Source organism: Dendropsophus ebraccatus, chromosome 10 (assembly GCF_027789765.1).
Source record: "Dendropsophus ebraccatus isolate aDenEbr1 chromosome 10, aDenEbr1.pat, whole genome shotgun sequence".
NCBI lineage: Eukaryota > Metazoa > Chordata > Amphibia > Anura > Hylidae > Dendropsophus > Dendropsophus ebraccatus.
The window spans coordinates 58,101,011-58,128,130 of NC_091463.1; the positions used below are offsets into that span (position 1 = coordinate 58,101,011).

The window sequence follows — 27,120 nt, forward strand, 5'->3', positions numbered from 1 at the left end:
GGGCTGAAGCGGAATCAGCGGCTAATTTCATGCAAACTCTGAAATTCCGTGCCCATGCCTGCAGATTGGACTGCAACTTCAAAGTGACAGGGTCCCTTTAAGCTTCCAGCCATGGTTGCAATTAGGGATGGTCCGAACCGGCCAAGGTTCGGGTTCGTATGAACTTGAACGCTCGGCATCAGATTCCCGCTGTCTGCCCGCTCTGTGCAGTGGGTGGATACAGCGGGAGGACCGCCTGGAAAACTGGGATACAGCCTATGGCTATGGCTGTATCCCAGTTTTCCAGGCGGTCCTCCCGCTGTATCCACCCTCTCCACGAAGCGGGCAGACAGCGGGAATCATTACTGAGAGTTCGGGTTGGTACGAACCTGAACCGAACTCGGTTCGGACCATTCCTAGTTGCAATAAGGGCCCTATTACACAGAGCAATACTTGGCTGAATCAGGCTTATTCCGCAGATCATCGCTCCATGTAATAAAGACAATGATCAGCCTATAAAAAAGGATCATTGGCTGATTGTATCTTTTGGTCCGGACCTAAAATCATGGACTATGTGTAATAGTGTTAAAAAATAAATAAATAAACTTATACATAATTCTCTGTGCTCCCTGATGTCCTGCTAGCTGTGACCCACTCCCCACAGTGACAGGCGGCTCAGCCAATCACAGGCTGCCACATTGTCCCAGGGATTGGCTGAAAGGCTTTTCACTTCAGACACTGCAGGGAGCAGGATAAAGCTAGCAGGACATCAGGGAGCACAGGGCCCTTTAACCCCCTGCCGCCCGCAGCCCACAGCATAGATTACCTGCTTGTCGCCACGGCTGCATGTGAGGCTCCCGGCTCCCATCGATGCCGCTCAGTCAGTCAGTGCTGACGTGCACTGATTGGCTGATGGGTACCAACGGAAACTGGGAGCCTCACAAGCAGTCGCTGTGCCGAGCAGGTAATGTATGCTGCTGGGGGTTAAAGGGGCCGGGTTACATACTCGCAATGAATAATCAAAATGAAAATTCACACTACCACGAAGTGGATTTCGCTGCAAACTCGCAGCATGAAATCCGCTGCGGATCCGGTACGTGTGAAGGCACCCTTAAACTATGTTCAAAAATTGCAGTTTCATTGCAGCACTGTTGCGCTACTGCGGCATTTACATGAAAACACTGAGGTACTGTGACAGTACTGTAATGAAATTACGAAAACACGAACGCAGACGAAACCAATATCCATATGATGTTAATAATCCGATAATCCTTTTTACATCGCGTGGCTATTGGGGAGTAGACAGGGGTGTGGTTTCTATGTTTGAAATGTGTTCGGAATGTGGTAACACAGCCTTAACACAGCCAGAGAATTTGAAGGTGAAATTAGAGTCAGGTACATTCAGTCTATGAGATGACAATCAGGTGTGAATGGGTGACCTGTTTTATTTAAATAACAGGGATCTATTAAACACATGTTTCTTGAAGTGTATCATGACACAGACCACTATTACCCTCCCCAGGGGTGGTCAATCAACAGAGACCAGGCCAAGAGCAAAGTTTATAATAGTCCACAACCTCACAATAGAGATGAATGAATCTACAGCTGTGGGCTGCTCTGCTCCGTGCCACTCCTCCCTGGGTGCTGGAAAAAGATGGATCTAGTCCTGGGAACTGGGCGAAGTTTTTTCAGGACAGGATCCATCTTTTCCCAGCACCCAGAGAGGAGCAGCAGGGAGTGGAGCAGACTTCAAAGCGGACAGCCTGATGAGCATAATGCAGATAGGAACCCTAGTCACAAAGCAACCCAAGATAGCCTAAAGGCCTTTCTCACATTATCTAATGTCATTGTTAGTGAGTCCACCATAAGAAGCACAGAACAAAGGAGGGCATGGCAGGACTGCAAGGAGAAAGTCACTGCTCTCCAAAAAGAGCATTGCTGCAGTCTGTTAAAGGAGAAGTCCGGCCAAAATTAATTTTTGATATGTTGTTACTTATGAAAAGTTATACAAATTTCTAATGTACATTAATTATGGGAAATGCACATATAGAGCTATTTCCCTTAATTTAGTAGATCAGGAAGTGTTAGAAATATCTCTGAAGAAGTGACGTCACGACCCAGGGTGTAATTCCTATGGAGTGTCCAGCAGGGGGCGCTCTCTATATAGAAGTCTATGGGACTTTATTGTTTCTATGGGTTTCTATGTAATGTAATGTAGTGTACAGTGCTTTATTGAATGAATACATCTATGGAATACTTTGGGGAGCAAGTGTCCTTGCTCCCCAAAGTATTGCATAAATGTATTCATTCAATACATTCAATACACAGTAAGCCCGCCGATCCGCCGCATTCCCGCCGATCCGCCACACGCTGATCCGCCGCATTCCCGCCGATCCGGACCATATACATTGAACTACAGCTCCCATCATCTGCTTATAGTATGAACAGGTGATGGGAGCTGTAGCTGGGTAATGGATATGACATGCCGCCGGGCGCAGGGGGGAGCCGCTCAGTACACAGCAGCTCTCCCCCCTCCTCCTCCTCCTTCCGTGATCACTTCCGCCTATAGCACTGCTTAGTCCCTGCCTGGCCGCCGCTCTCCGCTCTCCCCCCCATACATACCGGCTCCCGATGCATCCTGGTGTCCGCGCTGATGCCGGGAGCCGGTATATGTGAGCGGAGAGCGGCGGCCAGGCAGGGACTCAGCATTGGTATAGGCGGAAGTTATCCCGGAAGGAGGAGGAGGAGGGGGGAGCGCTCCTGTGTACTGAGCGGCTCCCCCCTGCGCCCGGCGGCATGTCATATCCATTACCCAGCTACAGCTCCCATCACCTGTTCATACTAGAAGCAGATGATGGGAGCTGTAGTTCAATGTATATGGTCCGGATCGGCGGGAATGCGGCGGATCAGCGTGTGGCGGATCGGCGGGAATGCGGCGGAAATTCGGCGGAAATGCGGCGGATCGGCGGGCTTACTGTGTATTGAATGTATTGAATGAATACATTTATGCAATACTTTGGGGAGCAAGGACACTTGCTCCCCAAAGTATTCCATAGATGTATTCATTCAATAAAGCACTGTACACTACATTACATTACATAGAAACCCATAGAAACAATAAAGTCCCATAGACTTCTATATAGAGAGCGCCCCCTGCTGGACACTCCATAGGAATTACACCCTGGGTCGTGACGTCACTTCTTCAGAGATATTTCTAACACTTCCTGATCTAATAAATTAAGGGAAATAGCAGTATATGTGCATTTCCCATAATTAATGTACATTAGAAATTTGTATAACTTTTCATAAGTAACAACATATCAAAAATTAATTTTGGCCGGACTTCTCCTTTAAAGATCACCTGGTTACGCAAGAGAGCCATAGGAAACCACATACAGTATGTAAAACACAGAAGTAGTTGTATCAAGGTTTGGGCATGTTTTGCTGTATCAGGGCCTGGATGAATAATGAATTATGCCAGAAAAGGAAAATGCCAGGACATCTGTCTGAGCTTAATAGAAAGTAGGTCATGCAGCAAGACAACATTTGGCATTCCAACGGTTTGGCCAAGTTAAAGTCCTGACTAGAGATGAGCGAATTGACAGCAATAAGGAAGCAAAGCGATTAGTTATCTTGGCAATCTACTCATCAGCCTGCTGCCACTTAACTGCCGCTCCTCCCTGGGTACTGGGAAAAGCTAAATTTAGTAATGGGAATCTGGGAGACATTTCCCATAACTGGATCCAACTTTTCCCAGTACCCGGGGAGGAGCCTCATAAAATGGCACTCAGTTAAAAGGCAGCAGGCTCATTGCACTTTGCTTTGTTATTACTGTAAATTTGCTTATCTCTAGTCCGGTCATAGACTTTTGCTATACTTGACAAAGGAGAAGCTGTTTTGTACAAAATTTTGCTGTGCGTGAACATAGCCTCAGTCAACAATTACCAGTACACATATTCACATATTTTTGCCACTCATAGATATGTAATACTTGATAATTTAAATAAATCAATGACCAATAAATAAATGACCAAGTCTAAATATGATGACGTTTCAGGTCAGATTTATGCAGAAATATTTTAAGCGTCACTGTATGAATAATATAAGCATTGCCCCTTTAGCAAAAAAATATTTGCATCTTTGACAGGTTATGGCGTGTTTTCTTCCTCATCCCCTGAGTTTGCATGTATTTGTATGTCTCCCGTTTCTACATACTGGGTTTCGTATTTCTACAGGCATGTTCTAAGTGTAGACTAGTGTGACCCTTTATACTTGTACCTTTAGAGGTTGCACAACACATCTACAGCATGGACAGTAATGACTGTAATGTACAAAATACAGATATTTCTTTGCAGTATACATTGCATAACCTGTAAAGTTCAGGCTCTGATGTTCATGGCCTATAATAAGGGTAGCTTATATAAGCCATGGTCTGTTTTGTGGTGTAAGGATTTCAGGTTAAATTACAGGGTCTGATGATAAATGAGTAATGAAGAGGTGCTCTCCACCTGCTCCTCAGTCCACTAAGACTGACAGATGGACACACCGCTACCATTGTATTCAGACAGCATATGCTTCTAATCTGATTGTCTTTTTGGAATCGGATCTTTTTTTATTAACCCACAGTGCTGTCAGCGAGTCACATCACAGTCATCAGTATTACCCACCCCCACCACCCTCCAAGCAAGTCCAGATATTTTCCATGCTAAATATGGAAACATGACATAAACTTGACACTAGTGGCACAGTGACATACAAATGGCAAGCATTCCCAAAGAGATACTACCACATGTATTATACTACCCTAAGCATATTAGTGCATATGTGTACAGCTTTCTATCCAACCACTTTTTCCACATTTATACAGCCTTTTATATTCAGTCTTTTGTATTCATTAAAGCGGCTCTGTACCCACAATCTGCCCCCCCCCCCCCCAAACCGCTTGTACCTTCAGATAGCTGCTTTTAATCCAAGATCTGTCCTGAGGTCCATTCAGCAGGTGATGCAGTTATTGTCCTAAAAAAACAACTCTTAGGGTACCTTCACACGTACTGGATCCACAGCGGATTTCACGTTTCGTGTTTGCAGCGAAATCCTGGTAGTGTGAAATTGAATGGGTCACATACCCGCGGCGGAATTTTCATTTCGCTGTCAGTATGTGACCTGGCCCCTTTAACCCTTCGCCGCCCGAAGCCCACTGCCCCCAGCCCGGAGCATACATTACCTGCTCGGTGTCGTGGCTGTGTGTGAGGCTCCCCTCGCTTAGCCAAGCACGGCAGCCCTGATTGGCTGATAGGGACCGACGGGAGCCAGGAGGCTCACACACAGCCACGGTGCAGAGCAGGTAATGTATGCTCCGGGCCAGGGTCTGCGGTCTGCGGGGGGGGGGGGGGGGGGGTTAAAGCTTACATATCCGAAGTGGAATGAAAGCTCTGCTGCGGATATGTAACGCCATAGACCTTCACACTACCAGGATCCGCAGCGGATTTCGTGTCAAACTCGCAGCGTGAAAGCCGCTGCGGATCCAGTACGTGTGAAGCTACCCTTTAACTTGCTGCCCTGTGTCAAATTGGCGTGACCTAGAGTGTGTATGCATTAGGCTGGCACAACCTCTTTGTCCCTCCTCCCAGCCCTCTTCATCATTAGGAACGCCCCAGGCAGGTATTCTCCTATTCATCAGCTATGTGAACAATGCACATGGGCTGGATCGTTAAGACACCTGTGCAGTGTTCAGGCAAGTGAGGAATAGAAGAAATTCCTCCAGGGCCATTTCTAATGGTAAAGAGGGTGGGGAGGAGGGACGGAGAAGCGGTGCAAGGTTAGGGCATAGACACTCTAGGCTACGCCAATTTTTATTTATTTTTTATCAATTCTTTATTTAGGTTTTGAAAAACAGACAGAGACAAAAAGAAAACTGTCGCTCACAAAGTGACATTAGTTGTACAACCACGGTATCTGCATAATAAGGTTATGGTATGCTCAATCGTTCTCCAGTATTCTGCAATAAGCGGGCACGTCCACCAGATGTAGAACATTGTGCCATTGTGTCAGCTTGGCACCTCCAACATGTAGGCCACGCCAATTTGGCACAGGGCTGCAAGTTAAAAAGTTGTTTTTTAGGACAATAACTGCATCAGGTATTTAACTAAGGGTCCATTTACACAGAAAGGATATCTGACATATTATCTGCCAAAGATTTGAAGCCAAAGCCAGGAATGGATTTGAAAAGAGAAGAAATCTCAGGCTTTCCTATATGTCCTGGTCTCTATTTATAGTCTGTTCCTGGTTTTGGCTTTGGATTATCTGTCAGATAATCTTTCTGTGTAAATGGACCCTAACAGTGGAATTCAAATGGCATTAAGATGCCTTCATTGGTGGTCTGGTGGACTGATTGGCTTCCAGCCATGTGAACTGGGAAGCTAATCTGTTACATCACATTTAGAAAAATGTAAAAAAAAAATCAAAAAGTTGCATATAGTATATACAAGTGAGAAACAGATAAAAAGTAGTAATCATGGCGCAAAAAATGACCCAGCAAATAGCCCCACAGACCAAAGAATAAAATGTTATAAGGATCAGAATACAGCAATTTATCAATTTTGAAAAAGTGAAAAAACTTTTCAAGGTAGTAAAATAAAATAAATGGTATATAAATGGGGTATTGTTGCAATTGTACTGACTTGAGGCACATAGATAACACCCCAGTTTTACTACACGGTAAACCCCCCCCACGGTAAATCCCCCCCGCTTTTATAGGTCTTTAGGTAAAATGCACTATGGGCTTTTAAACAAGAAGGAAAGAACAGTGCCACAATTTTAAAGATAGGTGCCCTTCAATATACAGAGTTACCTACAGTAAATAGAACTGTCTCCGCATAGGTAGAGCTGCCCTCCTATTAGGGAGTGCCCCCCCCCCCCATAGGTAGAGCTGTCTCCAAGTAGGTAGAGTGGACCCCTCAGAAGCTACTGTGCTCCCAAGTAGGTGGAGTGCCCCCCCCCATACTAAGTGTAGGTACAGTGCCCCCTGAGTACATGCTGGTGATTTGCTTTGTGCTTATTTCTAAGTACAATATTACAATAGTAAGTTCTGTGTAGTTGGTTTATTTCTAGCCCACCTGCCATATTACTTGTTGCTCCACTCCACTGTGGGGACATTTGTGTTCTTATGGTGGCCCTATGGTTGGCCTCCTTTTTAATTGTCTTTAATCTTCTTTTATTAATAAAGATTTGTATGATTTATTGAATACTTAGTGTGCAACCTTTTTGTTTAGCTTAGTCGCTTTTCTTTTCTTTGTTAATTCGTTACTTTTTTGCAGTACCCATCACTATTCTCTGTGTTTTGAGCTTAGACAGAGAGATTTATCTGACAGATTTTTAAAGCCAAAGCCAGGAACAGACTATAAACAGGGAACAGGTCATAAAGGAAAGACTGAGAATTCTCCTCTTCTCAAATCCATTCCAGACTTTGGTTTAAAAACTCTGTCAAATAAATCTCCGTGTAAACAAACCCTTACACGGGCTAGGCTGCATTCCCACGTTCCGTGATCCTGACGGATCACGAACGTGGAATGCATGTACCGGAGTCCCCCCGCGCCCGGACAGCATCTGTAATTAGATGCTGGGAGCGGGGGAGACTGTATTCATAAGCGCCGCGCTGTCCAGGCGCGGGGGGACTCCGGTACATGCATTCCACGTCCGTGATCCGTCAGGATCACGGAACGTGGGAATGCAGCCTAACAGCCAACAGTCTGTCATCTGTCAGTTTAAAGGCCCTATTCCACGAAGCAATTATCGTCCATATTTGGCAGATTATCGGCCACTACGGGAGATGATCGCTTCATGTAATAAAAGGCAACAATCAGCCAACATGCACGATGTCGGCTGATTGTTGGCTTTCAATGTCTTTCAACCTGTTGAAAGGCAAACGACCATGATAGCAACGATCCGTGTAATAGGAGCAGCAGACTGACGCTATCTTCTATGGGCTGCCCGGACGATCTGAAGATCCCACTCTTACCTGCTTGCTGTTGGCGTGAGTGGAAGCAAGCAGCAAGCTATCGCTCATCTGGTTGGTGTTCGCTTGCTGTGAAGATCGGGCTGCGATGCGGCAGGCCCATAATGCAGTTTTTTTTATATCTGCCTGTAAATATTAACTGTATATATGGGCCAAAAGTTCCCTTCTAGTATGTGCTGTACCAATGAAGCAATACTCCTACACTGTGTGCATTAGACATACTCCATCTGCTCCACACTGTGGACATAATCTAATTGCCTTCATTACCATCAGTGGCATCATGTTGTTTGTGAAGATATCTTAGGGCTTTTAGACAAGCCGATTGTAACACAATAGCAGGGGCCAAGGCTGGTGATTGTTGCTTGGTTAATAGCCCTTTACACACCTCAACTATCTTGCAGTCAAGACTGCACAAACAATCACTGGGGTCATTCATGCAGCCCTTCACTTTTATCATTGTTGGACGCACATCCCTAGTATACACAGGATACACAAGAGGGGAGATTTATCAAACATGGTGTAAAGTGAAACTGGCTCAGTTGCCCCTAGCAACCAGATTCCATCTTTCATTTTCCAAAGAGTCTGTGAGGAATGAAAGGTGGAATCTGATTGGTTGCTAGGGGCAACTGAGACAGTTTCATTTTACACCATTTTGATAAATCTCCCCCAAGATGTGTGGCCAGCCAATGATGATTTTTTAGCCTGCTTATATAATGCAATTAGGTGAAGAATGAGCGCTTGTTCATTTGTCAGCTGATTGTTCTGTCTATCACACAGGGCTGTATTACAAACCCATGGTTTGTTATGTGGAAAATTGGTGTCATGGTAGATTTTACAGAGATTAACCCTTTGAGGACCAGGCCCAAAATGACCCAGTGGACTGCGCTTCCGTTTTTCCCTCCTCCCCTTCTAAGAGCTCCAGCACTTTCAGTTTTCTATCTACAAGCCATGTAAGGGCTTGTTTGTTACAGGAATAGTTGTACTTTGTAATGGCGTCTTTCATTTTACCATAACATGTATGACGGAATCCCAAATATATTATTTATGAAGATATAAATAGGTGAAATCGTAAAAAAGAATGCAATATCGTAACGTTTGGGAGGTTCCTGTGTCTACGTAATGCACTATATGGTAAAAGCGACATGATACTATTACTCTATAGGTCAGTCCGAACACAACCACATGCAGGTTTACACAGATTCTCTAATGTTATATATTTTTTTTAATGAAATCCTTTTTATTTGGCAATTAATTATTAATAAAATGGGCCTATTGTGACGCTTATAATGGTTTTATTTTTTTTACCTACAGGGCTGTATGGGGTGTAATTTTTTCCGCCATGATCTCTAGTTTTTATTAATACCATATTTGTGAAGATCGGACTTTTTGATCACTTTTTATAATTTTTTTTTTTATATATAATGTAACATAAAATCGGTAATCTGCACACTTTTTTCCCTCTTTTCGTGTACGCCGTTCACCGTTCACAATGACGCTTGTTATATTTTAATAGATCGGACAATTACGCACGCTACGGTTTTTTATATGTTTATTTATTTATTTTTATATGTTTTATTTATATAATGGGATAGGGGGGGTGATTTCAGCTTTTATTGGGGGAGGGGCTTTGGGGTAGTGTAATAGTGTTTTTAACTTTTATTTTTTTACACATTTGAAGTCCCTTTGGGGGACTTATACATACACTTGTTTGATTTTTTCACTGATCACTGCTATGCCATAGGCATAGCATTAATCAGTGTTATCGGCGCTCTGCTCATTGAGCCTGCCTGTGCAGGCTCAGTGAAGCAGATCGCCGATCGGACCGCACAGAGGCAGGTGAGAGACCTCCGGGGGTCCCGATCGGTAAGTGACAGGAGACTCCCCCTGTCACTTACACTTAAACACAGCGGGCGCGGCGTTTAAGGAGTTAATGACACGCTGCAGCGCGATTGCTGCAGAGTGTCATTAACGGTGAGGCGCCGGCTGCTGATTGCAGCCGAGCCCCACCTGCTATGATGTGCGCTCCGTACAGAAACACAGAACAGAACAAAACCCACCAAAACAAAATGGATTTTTGGTAGTTTCAAAACTGGGATAGATAGGTAAGTATACTCCAGCGGGAGGGCACTTTTTTGCAGGGACGTCCACTCACCTCTCCGGTTCCAACGGTGGGTCCCGCATCGTGGCGCTCTGGTGCCCAGTTCCCGGCCACTACCTGGTGTCTGACACGGGCCCAAGACGTGACGTCTCAGGTCCGCTCAGCCAGTCAGTGAAGGAGGCGGGATCCGTTTCAAGTCCGCTCAGATCCCGCCTCTGTCACTGACTGGCTGAGCGGACCTGAGATGTATCGTCTTGGGCCCGCGTCAGACACCAGGAAGCGGCCGGGAACCGGAGCGTCCCAGCAAAAAAGTGCCCCCCCCGCTGGAGTACTGCTTTAAATGTCTTTATTTGAACCCTGTGATTGTGCATGTTTATTCTCTAATGAAGGGTTTATTAAAAGAAATAAAAAACATCATTGACATTATATCTGACTTGCACTTGTTTCCTTTTTTCTGGTAGATCTGAAGAACTGATATGTGGATGAGTACTATGTGCAGTTATGTCTGTTCACACGGGATGCTTATCAGTGTTAGGTAAGAAGTCAGCCGGTTCAGACTGGACTCTGTGACCTGTTTGTTCTGCAGTTGTCCCGTCTTTCCTATGCTCTTATCACTCATAGTTCACATGGTGAGGCTGTTACCCTTTGTTCTAGCACATGTACCAATTCTGTCGTTTTTTTCTTAAAGGGGAATAGATGAAAAATACATATACACATATAAAAACGGAAACATCAGGCTTATCAGGTCCATGAGTTGGGATCTCCTCTGACTGCCAAAATTAAGTACATTCATGAGGACCATGCCATTAGGCTTCTAGACTGGAGATTTTTATATTTTCAGGTTATGATGGGATTTTTTTCTATTGTCTTTCATAGTTTTGGAACAGTGTAAGAGCAGCCTGTAATAAATCCCTCTTCTAGAACTAAAATAGGTTGCACACTCAGACCCAATAGTTATACCATTGATTGACACCATATTCACCTTTAAATTAGTCTAAGGCTATGTTGCTACAACTGGAAAATTATAACCTTTTTTCTGGACAGCCATCATTTTAGCGCCAAAATATGGGCGTTTCAATTTACATAATTGCCTTTCGTTTACATAATTAAAGTCTTAATTACATAGTAACATAGTAAACAAGGTTGAAAGAAGACAAGAGTCCATCAGGTCCAACCTAGGAAAATCCTACTGTGTTGATCCAGGAAGGCGAAAAACCCCTATGGGGCAGAAGACAAACGCCCCACCACAGGGAGAAACTCCCCCCCCCCCCTCCCCCGACTGCAATGGCAACCAGAACAATCCCCGGACCAACGTATCACCAGAAATCTAATGCCCATAACTTGTAATATTATATTTTTCAAGAAAATCATCCAGGCCTCCCTTGAACTTATTTAATGAATCAGCCATGACAACATCATGTGGCAGAGAGTTCCACAGTCTTACCGCTCGTACAGTAAAGAACCCGCGTCGATGCTGATGATGAAATCTTCTTTCCTCTAGACGTAGAGGATGCCCCCTTGTCATTGTTACAGACCTAGGAGTAAAAAGACCACTACAAAAATCTCTGTACTGTCCATTCATATATTTGTACATTGTGATCAGATCGCCCCTAAGACGTCTTTTTTCTAGCGTAAATAACCCCAAGCGTGATAACCTGTCCTGGTACTGTAACCCACCCATTCCCTTAATGACCTTTGTTGCCCTCCTCTGCACCCGCTCTAGTTCAGCTGTGTCCTTCTTATATACCGGTGCCCAAAACTGTACACAGTATTCCATGTGTGGTCTGACCAGTGATTTATAAAGAGGCAAAACTATGTTCTCATCTTTAGCATCTATACCTCTTTTGATGCACCCCATTATTTTATTAGCCTTGGCAGCTGCTGCCTGGCACTGATCACTAAAGTTGAGTTTACTGTCCACCAATACCCCCAGGTCCTTTTCGGAAGTAGTTTTACCCAGTGTTTTATTATTTAGCACATAACTGTACTTATTATTTCTATGGCCCAAATGCATAACCTTACATTTATCCACATTAAACTTCATTTGCCATTTCTCCGCCCAAGCCTCTAGCTTCTCCAAATCCCTCTGTAATATGATATTATCCTCCTCTGTACTGATTACTTTACCCAGTTTAGTATCATCTGCAAAAATGGAGATTCTACTCTGTAGCCCCTCTACAAGATCATTAATAAAAATATTAAAAAGAAGTGGACCCAACACTGACCCCTGTGGTACCCCACTAGTAACTAAAACCCAATCTGAATATGTTCCATCAATGACCACCCTCTGTTTTCTATCACACAACCAGTTACTTACCCATTTGCATACGTTTTCCCCGAGTCCCAGTATCCTCATTTTGTAGACCAACCTTTCATGCGGCACAGTATCAAATGCCTTTGAAAAGTCCAGATACACAACATCCACAGCCTCCCCCAGGTCCAGTCTATAACTTACCTCTTCATAGAAGCCGATCAGATTAGTCTGACAGGACCGATCCCTCATAAATCCATGCTGGTGCTGCGTCATAAGATTATTTTCATTAAGATACACCAGTATAGCATCTCTTACAATCCCCTCAAATACTTTACCTACTATAGATGTTAGACTTACAGGCCTGTAGTTTCCAGGATCACTCCTTGACCCCTTCTTGAATATTGGTACCACATTAGCTATGCGCCAGTCCTGTGGAAGAATCCCTGTCGTAATAGAATCTTTAAATAATAGGAATAACGGTCTGTCCAACACAGTATTTAATTCTTGCAAAACTCTAGGATGGATACCTTCTGGGCCCGGTGACTTATGGATTTTAATGTTTTTAAGGCGTTTCCCCACTTCTTGTTGTGTTAGGCAGGTGAGATTTATGGGAGGATTAACATTATCCCTAGTCATGTCGTCTGTTATGGGATTCTCCTCTGTGAATACAGTAGAGAAGAATGTATTTAGTAGATTGGCCTTTTCCTCTTCCCCCTCCACCATTACACCCAGATTATTTTTGAGGGGACCAACATTTTCGGTTTTAAGTCTTTTGTTATTTATATAAGTGAAGAACATTTTGGGATTTGTTTTACTTTCTGTGGCTATCCTTCTTTCTGTTGCTATTTTTGCTTCTTTTATTTGCGTTTTACACATTCTATTCTTCTGTCTATAGTTGCTCAATGCTTCCCCACTACCTTCTTGTTTTAGTAGTCTGAATGCTTGTTTCTTATCATTTATTGCACCCCTTACAGCTGTAGTTAACCACATTGGATTTCTCTTATTTCTACTACGTTTATTCCCATATGGTATGTGTCGTTCACACGATTTACCCAGGATGCTCTTAAATATGTCCCATTTCTCTTGTGTACTTTTATTTCTGAAGGCATTGTCCCAGTCTATGTTCCCAAGGTCCTCTCTTAGTTTTTGGAAATTAGCCTTCCTGAAATGTAATGTTTTTGTAGCCCCTCTGCTAATCATTTTATTGAAGGATAATTGAAAACTTACTATGTTATGGTCACTATTACCTAGGTGACCCCCCACCTCTATTTTTGATATTCTGTCGGGCCTATTGGTTAAGATCAGGTCCAGAAGGGCCCCCCCTCTTGTTGGTTCCTCTACTAGTTGGGAAAGGTAATTATCTTTTACTATTTCCAAAAACACGCTTCCCTTCCTGGAGCTGCAGGTTTCTGCTTTCCAGTTGATATTTGGGTAGTTAAAGTCCCCCATAATAATGACTTCCCCATGCTTCGCTGCCGCATCTATTTGTCTTATAAGAAGATTTTCTGATTCTTCCACTATACTTGGAGGTTTATAACTCACTCCTATAAGAATTTTATTATTCTTCGTCCCTCCCCTTATTTCTACCCAAAGAGACTCCACATTATCATCACATATATCCTCCCGCAGAATAGGCTTAAGGCATGATTTAACATATAGACAGACCCCTCCCCCTTTCTTATTTTTACGGTCATTTCTGAATAGACTATAACCCTGGATATTAACGGCCCAGTCATAGGTCTCGTCCAGCCATGTCTCGCTTATCCCCACTATATCATATTTCTCTTCAACCATTATGAGTTCTAATTCCTCAGCTTTATTAGTGAGGCTTCGAGCATTAGTATACATACATTTAATATATTTGTCCATATTCCCTTTCCTTTTATCACTAGTGACTATTCTAACCCCTCCCGCCGCTCCACCCCCAGTTCCATAATCTAGGCCCAGCTCTCCATCTACTCTGTCTTTACTTACTATATTGTAGTTGCCCTCCCCCCCGGTCCCTAGTTTAAACACTCCTCCAACCTCTTAGCCATCTTCTCCCCCAGCACGGCTGCACCCTCCCCATTGAGATGCAGCCCGTCCCTACCGTAGAGCCTGTAACCGACCGAGAAGTCGGCCCAGTTCTCCATGAACCCAAACCCCTCTATCCTACACCAGCTCTTGAGCCACTTATTTACCTCCCTAATCTCCCGCTGTCTCTCAGGTGTGGCTCGTGGTACAGGTAATATTTCGGAAAAAATCACCTTGGAGGTCCTAGTTTTAAGCTTCCTGCCTAAGTCCCTGAAATCATTTTTAAGGACCCGCCACCTACCTCTAACTTTATCATTGGTGCCAATGTGCACCATGACTGCTGGGTCATCGCCAGCCCCTCCCAGTAATCTGTCAGCCCGATCCGCGATGTGACGAACTCGAGCACCAGGAAGGCAACACACTGTTCGACGATCCCGGTCTTTGTGACAGATTGCCCTGTCTGTCCCCCTAATAATTGAGTCCCCCACTACCAGTACCTGCCTGGCCTGCCCTGAACTCCTGTTTCCCACCTTACTGGAGCAGACACCCCCCTGGCTTTCAGAGGCAGTGTCCTGCTGCAGCAATGCCACCCCTGAATCAACATCCCCCTCTGCAATTTGGTCTAGATTAGCTGTATGGGCTGTGCCATGGCATTACCACTTAGGGTGCCTTCACACGTACCGTATCGCTGCTTTTTTAACACTGCGTCTTTATCGCTGCGTGTTTGGTGCGATTTTTACATGCGAGTTTTGATTTTCACATGATTTTCAGCAATAAAAACGCAGTGATAAATACGCAGCGTTAAAAACGCAGCGATACGGTACGTGTGAAGGCACCCTAAAGGAGAAGTCCGCTGATTTTTAAACTTCGTCAGCTGGCAGGGGCAGGGGGGAACATAATAAACAAACACTACTTACCTCTCCCTGTACCCCAAAAGCGCTGTGTCACAGGCTCCGGGACCCCAGCCAGAGCCATTTTGCCCCGTGTTCCAATGTCGTCAAGACTCCACAATGTCCGTGCAGCCCTGCTTTAAAAGTGTAAAAAAAAAAAATTCCTGTCTGCTGTTTGCAGCCACTGGGGGAACTGCAGAGCCCACCTTACCCCATTATGTTCCATACCATACCCTTCAGCTGATACAAATCAAACGATGGACAACTTTGCTGATGTAAAAGTTTTATTTCTTCACATCGATAAATTAGTAAAATATTGCAGCATTGCCCCAAGAATACACTTTGTTCTCTTATTAAAAAAATAAAACAGATTTTATTATATGTAAACTTTCAATGTAAACAGTTTAGTGTGATCTAAGGGGTTCTAAGGAGTGTTAGTACTTCATGAATGAAGTGATGAGTCATTTACTAAGACCAGCATGCCAGTCTTCAATGTATGGTGGTACATCAGATTTATTATTAGTCACACACCCCAAAGTAAACAAAGACAGCAAATAAAATCTACTCTAACTATGAGTAGGTGTAGATTTGCACTACAATTTGAACAGCATTCTCACATTAACAATTTGCTTACACTTTCCTTGACATATGGAGAGAAAAAGTTGAACATTTTGGCACAAAAACAGTATATTGAAAAAATAGTGGTTTTTCTAAACCTCAAAAGTGGTGATTTCTCAATTGATTTAGAAATCAATTGTTGAATCTTCCCTACACCCTCCATGTAGTAGAGTGCCTCTACTCAATGTACTGTCACAGGATTAAAGACGCTGCCTTCATCAGTGATGATCTTTGTAAGATCCTCCAGCAACCTCTGAAAAATTAAGAAATAAAACCAATGTAAGCTCAATACACACATATTAAACTTGCATCTTCATGTGTTATGCCAGCAGTTTGAATATTCCTACAAGCATCTTGCCTAAATAGGAATAGGGCCACCAGGCAAGAAAACTTCTATGTGTCCATCTGTCTACTGCAACCACTGTGACCTCAAAAGGTCCATAGCAGAAGGACAGTAGTATAGGTTGCCTTGCCTAAGGATTGATTTATACAGGCCATGATTGGGTGGAGCAAGCAACGATTGATGACATAACAAGTGAATCAGTCGTTTAAAACATGATCACATAAGCCCATGCATACTGCATTGTAGAGAAATAATCATTTAACAGTCTTTCATCCCTCAACAGTTATTATGTTGCATTATGTTGGCACCATATCCCAGTTGACTGAATGTTTTTTCTCAATCATCGATGAACCTAAATGAAACATAAAGGGTTTGTGTGGGTCCAACTGCTGGGACACCCACAATCATAAGAACAGAGGTCAGTTGTCTCCTCAATAAATGGAGTGGCAGCGTTCGAGTTCACCCACTGCACTATTCATTCTTTATAGGGCTTCTAAAGATTTCCGAACACTGAATTTGGCACTGAATGTTTGGTAGTCTAATAGACAGTGAATGGAGCAGTGGACATGCATGCACTCTGCTATTTCATTTAGCCAGAGCACTCCTTTCTATGGATCAATGTGTCCTAGTGGTCAGACTTGCCAACTATCAGCTAGTTATTCCTTTTCATGTAGATAGGGGACATAAGATTTCCTACAAAGTCCTGCAAAGGAAATAAAAAAAAAAAAAGACCATGGAATTGGGTCCTGTCCTGGAGATGGAAGCTAAGAAGATACCTATTGGAAGCCTATTCCAGAACCAAATTCAAAATAGATGTACAGTGCTGCACGATATTCATTTCTAAAAGAAAAACTAAAACACTGGAGGCACCCTTAGGGAAGGGTGCCTTCACACAAAGCGAATTGCACCAGATTTCATGATGCAAGTTTGCATCATGTCATTTTTATCCCACTGTGAGTATGTAAATGCCGGCCCCCTTAAACGATGTCGGCCGGGGGTATACATTACCGCTCGCAGCGTTAAATCCACTGAAGATCAGTTACGTGTGAATCCACCCTTAAAAATGTTTGGACCTCTTTGTTAGCAAGTAAACAAAGCTACTGAACAAAATTCTATGTTTAAGAAGTATATGAACAAATATTTACATGGTCTGTGAGGAAATATTGCATGTAAACACCCTCAAATGAAAGAATTTAAGAGTACAGTTTAGTAAAGGTCGGCACAAGGGCTATATATGTTTGTTGGAATGAACATTGCGGTAACTACTCTGTTCATAATACCATTTCTACAGTTACTCACATATATTGTTTCTTTGTTTGCGACTGGATCTTGTAAAGCCTGATGGGATGCCTTCAAATTCTTCATAATCCATTTTTTGAAAACAAAGTTCAGCGATCCTGCAGGAGTTTAGGTTAAAAAAAAATTGTAATTATAAGTCCTTGACTCTTCTTTAAAGTGTTCCTGTCATTTGAAAAAACCTTTGACATGTCACAAAAACTTCTAAAAAGTTTTGATTAATAGGAGTTTAGGTGATCAGACCCTCACTTCAGGAGAGAGGTTCCATAAAATTGCTATAGAATCTTCTGCAGTGAGGCAGAAAGAGCAGTAAGCTGAGTAGTAAAGCACTAAGCAATGCGCTTCTCATGGCCATTTAAACTTTTGAAATGTCTCTGTGACATGTCAAAAGGTTTTTCATATACACAAAGAAAAAAAGGAACCATAGGGTATATAAGTGAGGCGCACACCTACAGTAGTTTATAAGATAGCTTTATTATCACCGGCTACAGAAATTAAAAACACTTAAAATTGCCAAACGGCATTTTAGGGGGTTGCCGTTTGGTGATTTTAAGTGTTTTTAATTTCTGTAGCCGGTGATAATAAAGCTATCTTATAAACTACTGTAGGTGTGCGCCTCACTTATATACCCTATGGTTCCCTCTTTTCTTTGTGTTTTCGCAATTTACTCATAGAGCAGGGGGCGGCACTCTAATTTTGAATATTTTATTATTTGGTTTACATTCTTTTGGTGGTTTCCACCTTTTCTATAATTTTTTCTATAATTTTTTTCTATAATTTTTTCTATAGTTTTTTCATTTTTTCATCTGTAAATAGGCATATTGCAAAAGTTTTGATTAGTCAGAATCTCACTGCTGAGCAGAGAACTAGTGTTAGCAGTGTTAGCGAGCAGTAGTGCATTTCACTCCCTGGGTTCTTCGTCCATCTGCTCCATTATAAATCTGAAGGACCACTGGACAGAAATTATTGACAGCAAGGAAGTGAAGTACGCTTCCCCACTCATTCTTCTGATCAGACCTGAAAGACCTGCTGTTTGTGACAACAGCCTTAAAGAAGACGGGGGGTGACAGGTTTCCTTTAAGCTACTGTATTTTCCGGCGTATAATACGACTTTTTAACCCAAAAAAATCGGGGGACGTCTTATACGCCGAGTACAGTCGCCGCATACATTGAGGAAGCTAAAAATGGTCCCATCCCCACCGTATGCGTTGACACCTATAAAAAAAACAAACTGTTAACTCACCTGTGACCCGTTCCCAGCAGTCGCGTGTCTCCCGTCCCATTCCCGGCGCAGGCAGTGTGACGCGCACTGTCTGCGCCAGAGATCCCCAAAGCTCTTCTGGGCAGCCGAGCCTCTCATCGGGGAGGCTCGGAGACGCTCGGCTGTCGGGAGAGCTTTGGGAGATTGACGGGAGTCCCGAAGCCTCTCTCATTCTCCGGAAGCTCTCCCGGCAGCCGAGCGTCTCCAAGCCTCTCCGATGAGATGCTAGGCTGCCTGGGAGAGCTTCGGGGATCTCCGGCACAGACAGTGCACGTCACACTTACTGCAGCAGGAACAGGAGACATGCGGCTGCTGGGAATGGATGACAGGTGAGTAACTGTTTGTTAACATTTTCCAGTGTATAAGGCGAACCCCTGACAATCTTCTTGAAAGTCAGGGGTCATCTTATAAGGCTCCACAGACCCCTCTTTTGCATATTTAAATTTATAGGGGGCAATGCATCAATGGAGACTCTTCAGTAAGTACTCCATTTGATTTTTTATCGCTGGTCTCCCTGAGCTCAGCGATTGCTGTGTTTTGTTGGTCTATTTTTCATTGCCCCTGTTAGCCAGAATCCTACTCCACACTGACGAGGGGCAACTACCCTGAAACGGCCGTCTTTGGATGGATGCCTGCCTTGGTAAACCCTTGTCATGTCGCAATACTCGCCACAGAGTTAGACTTTGACGCAAAAAGGGGCCACCCTGGTATTTCCCTATTTATGTTCCAATACTCGCAACAGAGTGGGACTTAAGGGGCTACGTATCAGGGTGGTTTGGTGATCTCCCCACTGGGAGTCACCACCTTGACAATAGGCTTTCCTCTCCTGGAGGGATATTTGGCTATTCCTGTGTTTTGAGACTCGTAACTGAGGCTCCACAGACCCCTCTTTTGCATATTTAAATTTATAGGGGCCAATGCATCAATGGAGACTCTTCAGTGAGTACTCCATTTGATTTTTTGTCCCTGGTCTCCCTGAGCTCAGCGATTGCTGTGTTTTGTTGGTCATCTTATAAGCCCAGTCGCCTTATACGCCGGAAAACACGGTATGTTCCGACTAGGTAAAAATGACAGCTGTTCTAATTGGATAGCCAAAATTTAACTGCAAATAATGGCCTCTATTATATAACAGGTGTTGTTTGTATAATAATGGCCGTTGTTATAACGTAATAGACGTTTTTTGTCATTTTTACAAAGAGGGAACATACTGGGTTCCCACTGCGTTTTTGCAATCTGCTCCCCCCCCCCTTTAAAAAAAATAAATAAATAAATAGATGAAATAAAATGATGCATTTGTGTGCATCTGTTTTAATCAGTTTTTCCATTGACTTCCATTATAGAAAAAAGGATCAAAACGGATCAGTTTTTTTCGACTTCATTTTTGTGTCTGTAAAAAAAAAAAAAAACGGATCAAAGGATCAAAATGGTTCCTTTTTTTTTTTTAAATAATGGAAGTCAATAGAAAAACAGATGGAAATGGATGTACACAAATGCATCCATTTTTTTTTCTTCCGTTTTTTTCTTAAACAAACGGATTCAAATAAAAAGAATTGCCAAAATGCAGTGTGAACCCAGCCTTAGGCTATGTATATTTTTTTGCTGTTTGAGGCCAGTTTACAGCCGTTATTTTCTAATTACACCAGTCATTTGTACAATAACGGCTGTTATTATGGAATAATGTCCGTTATTTGTCCTCAAATGGCCCAAAAAATACATTCTAGGAATATAGCTTTATGGTAATATTTTGCGATAATAATATAACTTATAATTCTGGTGCAACGTACCTCGAACTTTATTTTCTAAGAGTCCTAGTGCCTTGGACTGTAGGAGATATGGTGGCAGCTGTAGTGGGCGTATTTCAGACATCAGCAGATCAGCAACTAGATTCAAGTACCAAATAATCTTTTCCTCTGCGTATATGTTTGCAATGCTGTTTAGTATAGACTTACTCTGGTTCTTCAGAAGGCTTAAAAGAAAATAAGAAATGTGAATTCTAAAGTTGTGAAAAATGAAGGTAGAAATTGAGTAAGCTATTAATACATACAAATGACGACACGGGAATTGTAATCGAAAACCAGACATGTAAACAACACCAATCTCTAAAAGTGATGTATAAACCGTGAGCATACTTAGGGGCCAGTTCATTGACCGGACTGAAGGTTTCCATGGTGACTGCTTATATTTTTCTAAAGGTTTTTCTGAATCCTTCAAGACATATAGAAGATCAGAAGCATCTTCAACTTCCCAGCATCTGCAACTGATACTGAGGTGTTTGCAAAGAATTTTTGTTTCTTCTGCTTTATAAGATTAAAGGAAGCTAACAGCAGGTTAGAAGACTCCAACCTGCTGTCATGTTTCCATAGAGCACGGAATGCTGAGAATGATGGCAGTTTTCTTACCTTTATCCTCAGCAGTGTTTTCGTTAAATTTTCACTTTATTACCATATTTTCCAGGGTATAAGATGTCTGGGCGTATAAGACGACCCCTGACTTTTAAGAAGATTTTTAGGGGTGCGTCTTATACGCCAGAAAATGTTAACCCCTGCCTGACTGCAGCAGGGTTTACTAGCTGGAGCCCTGCTGCGGTCAGGCAGGGGTTAACTGAAGTTGGGGAAAAAAAACCCCACAACAATCAACTCACCTGTCACCCATTCCTGACAGCCATGCATCTCCCGCCATGTTCCAGGCGCAGGCAGTGTGATGCAGAGACACTGCCTGTGCCGGAGGTCCCTGAATCCTTTCCGGCAGACGAGCGTCTCCTCGGAGCTCGGCTGCCGGGAGGGCTCGGGAGAATGACAGAGACTTCGGGGACTTTCGGCGCCTCTATCATTCCCCCGAAGGTCTCCCAGCAGCCGAGCATCTCCGAGCTTCTCCAATGAGACGCTCGGCTGCCGGGAGATCATCGGGGACCTCCAGCATAGGCAGTGACTGTGCATTACACTGCCTGCGCTGGGAACATGACGGGAGACGCGCGACTGCTGGGAATGGGTCACAGGTGAGTTGAACTGTTTGTTTTTTTTATAACGGTTGCCGCATTCGGTGGGGATGCGGTCGTTTCTTAGCTACCCCACCACATGCGGAGACCATACCCAACATATAAGACAACTCGAGGTTAAAAAGTCATCCTATATGCTGGAAAATACAGTAGGTAATTTAGGTGGTTTGGTGCAATGAAGCTGGGACTACACTTCCCTCAGTGCACCGATCTGCCCCTCCTCATGATTATTTCTTTGGTGCTCTGTATAGATGAGTGCCGGAGTGACGTCACATCACAGCAGAGCGTCACCTCAATATTCATAAAGGGGTGATGCCCCCGGTGTACAAATGTAACAAAAATGTCAATGAGAATTATGGTAACAAAACAACCTTCATTCTCAAGGTCCCTGGCCCTATAGGAAAACAACAGCAGGTTGCATTTATTCTATTTGCTTTTGTACAATCTGGAAAAATCCTTCACATAGCTATCTGTCCAACTACAGATATGATGTACACTGCTGCACTAGTGTTATACATCTACTCCCTGCCTTCCTTCTTTCAGTCTTGGATGTAGCAGAAGGAAGGGAGAAGTGGATGCACTGGACAGATCAGAGCGTGAAGATGGATTTAAAGTGTCATTGTCATTATAACTTTAAAAACCTAAATCAACAGTAGAGGTGATATAAAGCAAATTTGCAATATACATTCATTATTTTTGTTGTTGTTATCATTCTGTAAAACAAAGCTGAACCAGTCTCCTGAAGGCAGATTTTCTGACTTGTGCTGATTTAAAAAAAAAAAAAAGAGACTAAACCCGGAAATTCCGGCCAGTGCAGAGAGTCATGGCTCAATGTGTCCATCAATCACATGACTGTTTTATCTCTGTGAGCGGTCAGATGGCCTGGGATACACGGGACTTCCTGTGTTTAGTCTCTTTGAAAAAAAGTCAGAAAACACAGTTTTTTCCTTGATAACTAAAAAAAATAAAATAATGAATGTATATTGCACACTTACTTTATATCACATCCACTGTTGATTTAGATTTTGAATTATATAACAGGGACATTTTAAGAACCTATTAAATGGAAAGATTATTTGCCAAATCAGGCAAATATCTCCCCGTGTAAAAGAGAAAGTGATTAGCCGATGAGCGATAAAATGCTTGCTCATTGGCTGATCGTGCTCTTTAAACATCTTACTAGATAATCTCTGATTATTAAGCCATGTTATAGGCTCTGTAAGCGAGCATTGATTTAGCAGGTCGGGCAGTCTAATACAGCCTTAGGAACCTTTTAGACGTACAGACGTACAATGTACACAATGTAATGCTTGTTTACAGAGCCTTTACATGGCTCAATGATTGTTCAGGCAGGGCCACACAAATGATTGCTGGATTGTTAGTACAGCCCTTTACTTTTATCATTGTCACCCTCACATCCCGTTTACACAGAATGATGTGCGGCCTACTAACGATAATTCCTAGGTCCGCATTAACGTTACACTCTGCCGACAAACAAGCATTTTCTCATTTGTTGATCAATGAGCCTTTTATACAGGTCAGTTACAGCCAATAATCGACCCATGTAAAAAAGGGCCTTAAATCAACCAAGTCTTCAATGAGAGCAGATCACACAGCTGGTACAGTACCATTTAGCATCGCTGGCCCGCTTTTCCTCATGAATATTGGGCACAGCAGTGACTCCAGTCCTCATAACTACTGAGTGCTAGATGAATATACATTAGGAGGAGTTAGCCGATGGGGCAAATCGGTATCGGTAGAGGGCAGTAGTCCTGTCCCCAGCGCACCAAACCACATCATTTGCCTTCAAGATTTTACCAAAAATGGTGCTGAGGATCAAGGTAAAAGACCTTTCTCATTAGCACCCTATGCGCTTTGGGAATATAACAGGTTAGATGCTTCTAGCCTCCACTTAAGTTCTATTCAAGTAAAGCCCCTATTACACAGGGCGATCAGTGGGAGCAAGCAAGCGCTGACCTGTTAGGTCAGTGCTCGCTTGGTCCTCATTCTTCGCTTGCTGCCAGCGCTATAACACACACACCAACAGTAAACGGGTATGCGCAGGGAATTGTGTGAGGGGGAGGGGGGCTCCCAGGATGATCTTTAGGTCATCTAGGGAGCCCATAGGAGATAGTGGTGATCTACTGCTGCCACTCCTTTTACACGGAGCAACAGCAGCAGATTGTTGCTATAGTTTTTGTTAGCCTTTCAACATGTTGAAAGATGTTGAGAGACAACAATCAGCCGACATCATGCATGTCAACTGATCATTGCCTCTTATTACAGGAAGCGATTTTATTGGCAGTAGTGGCCAATAATCGGCCAAATACTGTAATAGGGCCTTAACATAGAGCTCATCATAATAAACTCATGTTGCTACCCTTTTCTAGAGAGGGTATCATTAACCAAAAATAACCAATGAGAGAGTGACAGTATTGTTCCACTTATGATTAATCAGCCTGCAGACATACAATAGAAGCAGGTAGAAAAATAGCCTCTGATGATTTTTTTTATTGTCAGGGCACCCACTAGATAAACCTGTGGGAGTTAATGACTGGGTAGGCTTTGTAGCTATTTAGAAAGATTGACACAACAAAAACAGAGGATTAAAGAAAAGTAAAGTGATTAACTATCTGTCAGACACCTAAGGATTCTGTAGCATCCTGGAACAAAGCATCATAAAGAAACCAGGAGGAAAAACAAGTCTTTAAAGGGTTATTCCCATCTTAACTAACATAGTTAAACCCATAGGACATGTTAAGAGTTTACACTACATTTTTCCTATATGTTTAACTGATCTGTTTTTTAAGGGAAAAAGTATAATAATGGATCTGTTAACAGATACATTATATAGTATAGATAAACGGATACCAAGGTATGGCATTTAATTGAAAATTAATTCAAAAACGTGGTCAACCTCATTTTTTTGTCCGGTAATAAAACAGATGCATTGGTATAGTGTTCTTTTCTCTTGTGCACCTGTCTCAAAAGTTTTTTATTCCAGGTTAATTGGTGATGAAGTATGCTCTAAGGTTTCACCACTAGATGTCAGTATTTCTTTTATATGTATGCTCTTATGTATTGCACAGCTGAAGTTAGCAATGGGTTACTGTTTTATGTGTACCATCTGTTTTATGTGTACCATATCTTTTTCTTTATTTCTTTGCACACATTCCTCTCCACCACTCACAGGGTAGATTACACATCCACTGTTGGAAGTTACTTGGTGGCAGGAGGTGTAGCGTCAGTTCTTACCCAGATTCTCGTGGGAGAAGGACACACAGAGCAGACGTTACTGCTGTAGCCAAGCCTGGGCCTTGCTCTGCGAGGACTCTCGTCCGGGGCAAGTCTAGTTAAGTTGGTCTACTGAACACACATGTATGCAGATGCAACTAAAGACACTGACTGAGGCACCATCCGTAGAAGGCCTGACCTGAAGTCCCGTCCCCCCCTCCTCTGCGCACAGCATCACCTGTCATTATGTTGCTGGCAGCAAGGAAACTGTTTGAACGTTGGCAGCACTGTAATGAAGCAACCAGGCGGCTGCTTCATTACAGTGCCGCAAATATTTAAAGACTTTGCCAGCTTCCCGCAGCACATTGACAGATGATCATGATGTGCGCGAGGTGGGGGGACGGGACTCCATGTCAGGCCTTCCATGGAAGGGCAAGGCAAGGAACAGGGAACATGTGAAACAAGAAAAGTGTATATAAGGCCTAAGGCCTTAGGCCTCTTTTGGACTGAAAGTCAGCATAAAAAATAGTGCCCCTAACAAAGCCTCTGTTGCTCATGTGAACATAGCCTTATACATATTTGTGTAGATGCATTCAATAAATGACTGAGAATATGCTTACCCAATCTTGTGCAGGTAATAAATACCTGATGTACCACCTGAAATGAGTAATAAATATTGGTCAGATTTATTCATAAACAAATACTATGTCTATGTGCTATCATGCTATCTGTATTGTTATGAAGCTTTTTTGGATTCCTTGTCATGTTATAACGATGATAAAATGTAAAATGGGCGCTGTGACGCTACAATGGTTGTTAACTATTATGCCCCAGCTCAAATAAAAATATATTTAAAAAAATAAAGACAAATACTATGTCTGCAACACAAAAATTACATTGCAAAACTGTTAGTAAATTCCAAAACATTATGGGCAAATATGCTATATTAATGAAGTCCCTGTAGCAGTTTTATAACAAATATGAATGTGTCTGGGAAAAGTGGACGAAGCATCAGAGATGCACCAGTATTAATACTTGTCTGCTATCGAGCAGGTAACATAAAATGAGTATGACTTGTTAGTAGATTGAGACACTAAATTGAAGTAAAAAAAAATCTACCCCAAAGAAATATTATTCTCAGTTTTTATGAGCTGTGATCAGGATCTCCCACAACAGACACAGTCTCTATGTGCCCTATTACATGGAGCGATTATTGTGCAAAAACCTGCCAATACAATTGATTGCTAGTAACGATTCTAACATTATTAAATTCACTGATTGCTGTTAGGTCATTTTTGTGGTCGTTATTTGGTCGCTAATCGTTTGCGGCAAGCTTTTAGATTGGCGATTGATCATTTTGGCAGGTTTTTGCACGATAATCGCTCAACGCAATAGGGCCTTAAAGTGACACTGTCACCCCCTTTTTGCATTATGACTTCTCTACACAGGTGTAAAGGGTACATTTTGAAGTTTTAATACCTTGCTTTATATCATACATCATGGTGCTTGTTTCAGTAAAAAGCAATCTTTTATCATTTTTGGATCGTGCTACCTGGGTAAGGATTCACGGCCGCGGCGCCACTTAGCTCCACCCACATTGCCACCATAGGCCTGCCCCACTGTGAATTCATTGGCACATAGGCCCCGCCCCCTCGACGGCCATTAGTATGGGCCGACTTAGATGAGGTGGGGCCTAGACCTTTAGGCCAGCCCGATCCAATGCCTGTCGAGGGATGTAGCCTAAATGGCTATGACATCACAGAGGGGCGGGGTCTATGCCTGGGTTGTGGGCTAGGCTAAGTGGCCTATCCCCGCCTAGGTGACACAATCCACAGATCATAAAAGATCACTTTTAGCTGAAACAAGCAGCATGACGTATAATATAAAATAAGGTATGAAAACTGCTAAATTTACTCTTTACACCTGTGTAGAGAAGTCATAATGCAAAAAAAGGGTGACAGTGCTGTCAGTTTCCAGGTTACAAGCAGTGTATACTTACCACACTGCTTGTGATCCAGCATATGGCTCCTTCAGTCCTCTGCCCGCAGGCTGTATCTTTAGGCCCCGCTCCCTCTGGCTGTCAATCACCCTGAAGATACAGCCAGAGGACTGGAGAGGCCAGGCA

At 43.0% G+C, this 27,120-nt stretch overlaps 1 protein-coding gene across 1 annotated transcript in view; it reads right to left on the reverse strand.

The window, feature by feature from the left end:
• Positions 1-15,514: 15,514 nt before the first annotated feature.
• Positions 15,515-27,120, reverse strand: part of LOC138802608 (uncharacterized) — a 39,074-nt gene continuing 27,468 nt past the window's right edge. Inside the window, exons 17-20 of the mRNA XM_069986094.1 lie at positions 25,616-25,652; positions 20,551-20,732; positions 17,509-17,606; positions 15,515-16,119 (exon numbers count right to left, since the gene is read on the reverse strand). Of these exons, the coding sequence (XP_069842195.1) occupies positions 16,048-16,119; positions 17,509-17,606; positions 20,551-20,732; positions 25,616-25,652 (389 nt within the window). The 3' untranslated portion in view covers positions 15,515-16,047. The remainder of the gene's footprint in view (positions 16,120-17,508; positions 17,607-20,550; positions 20,733-25,615; positions 25,653-27,120) is intronic.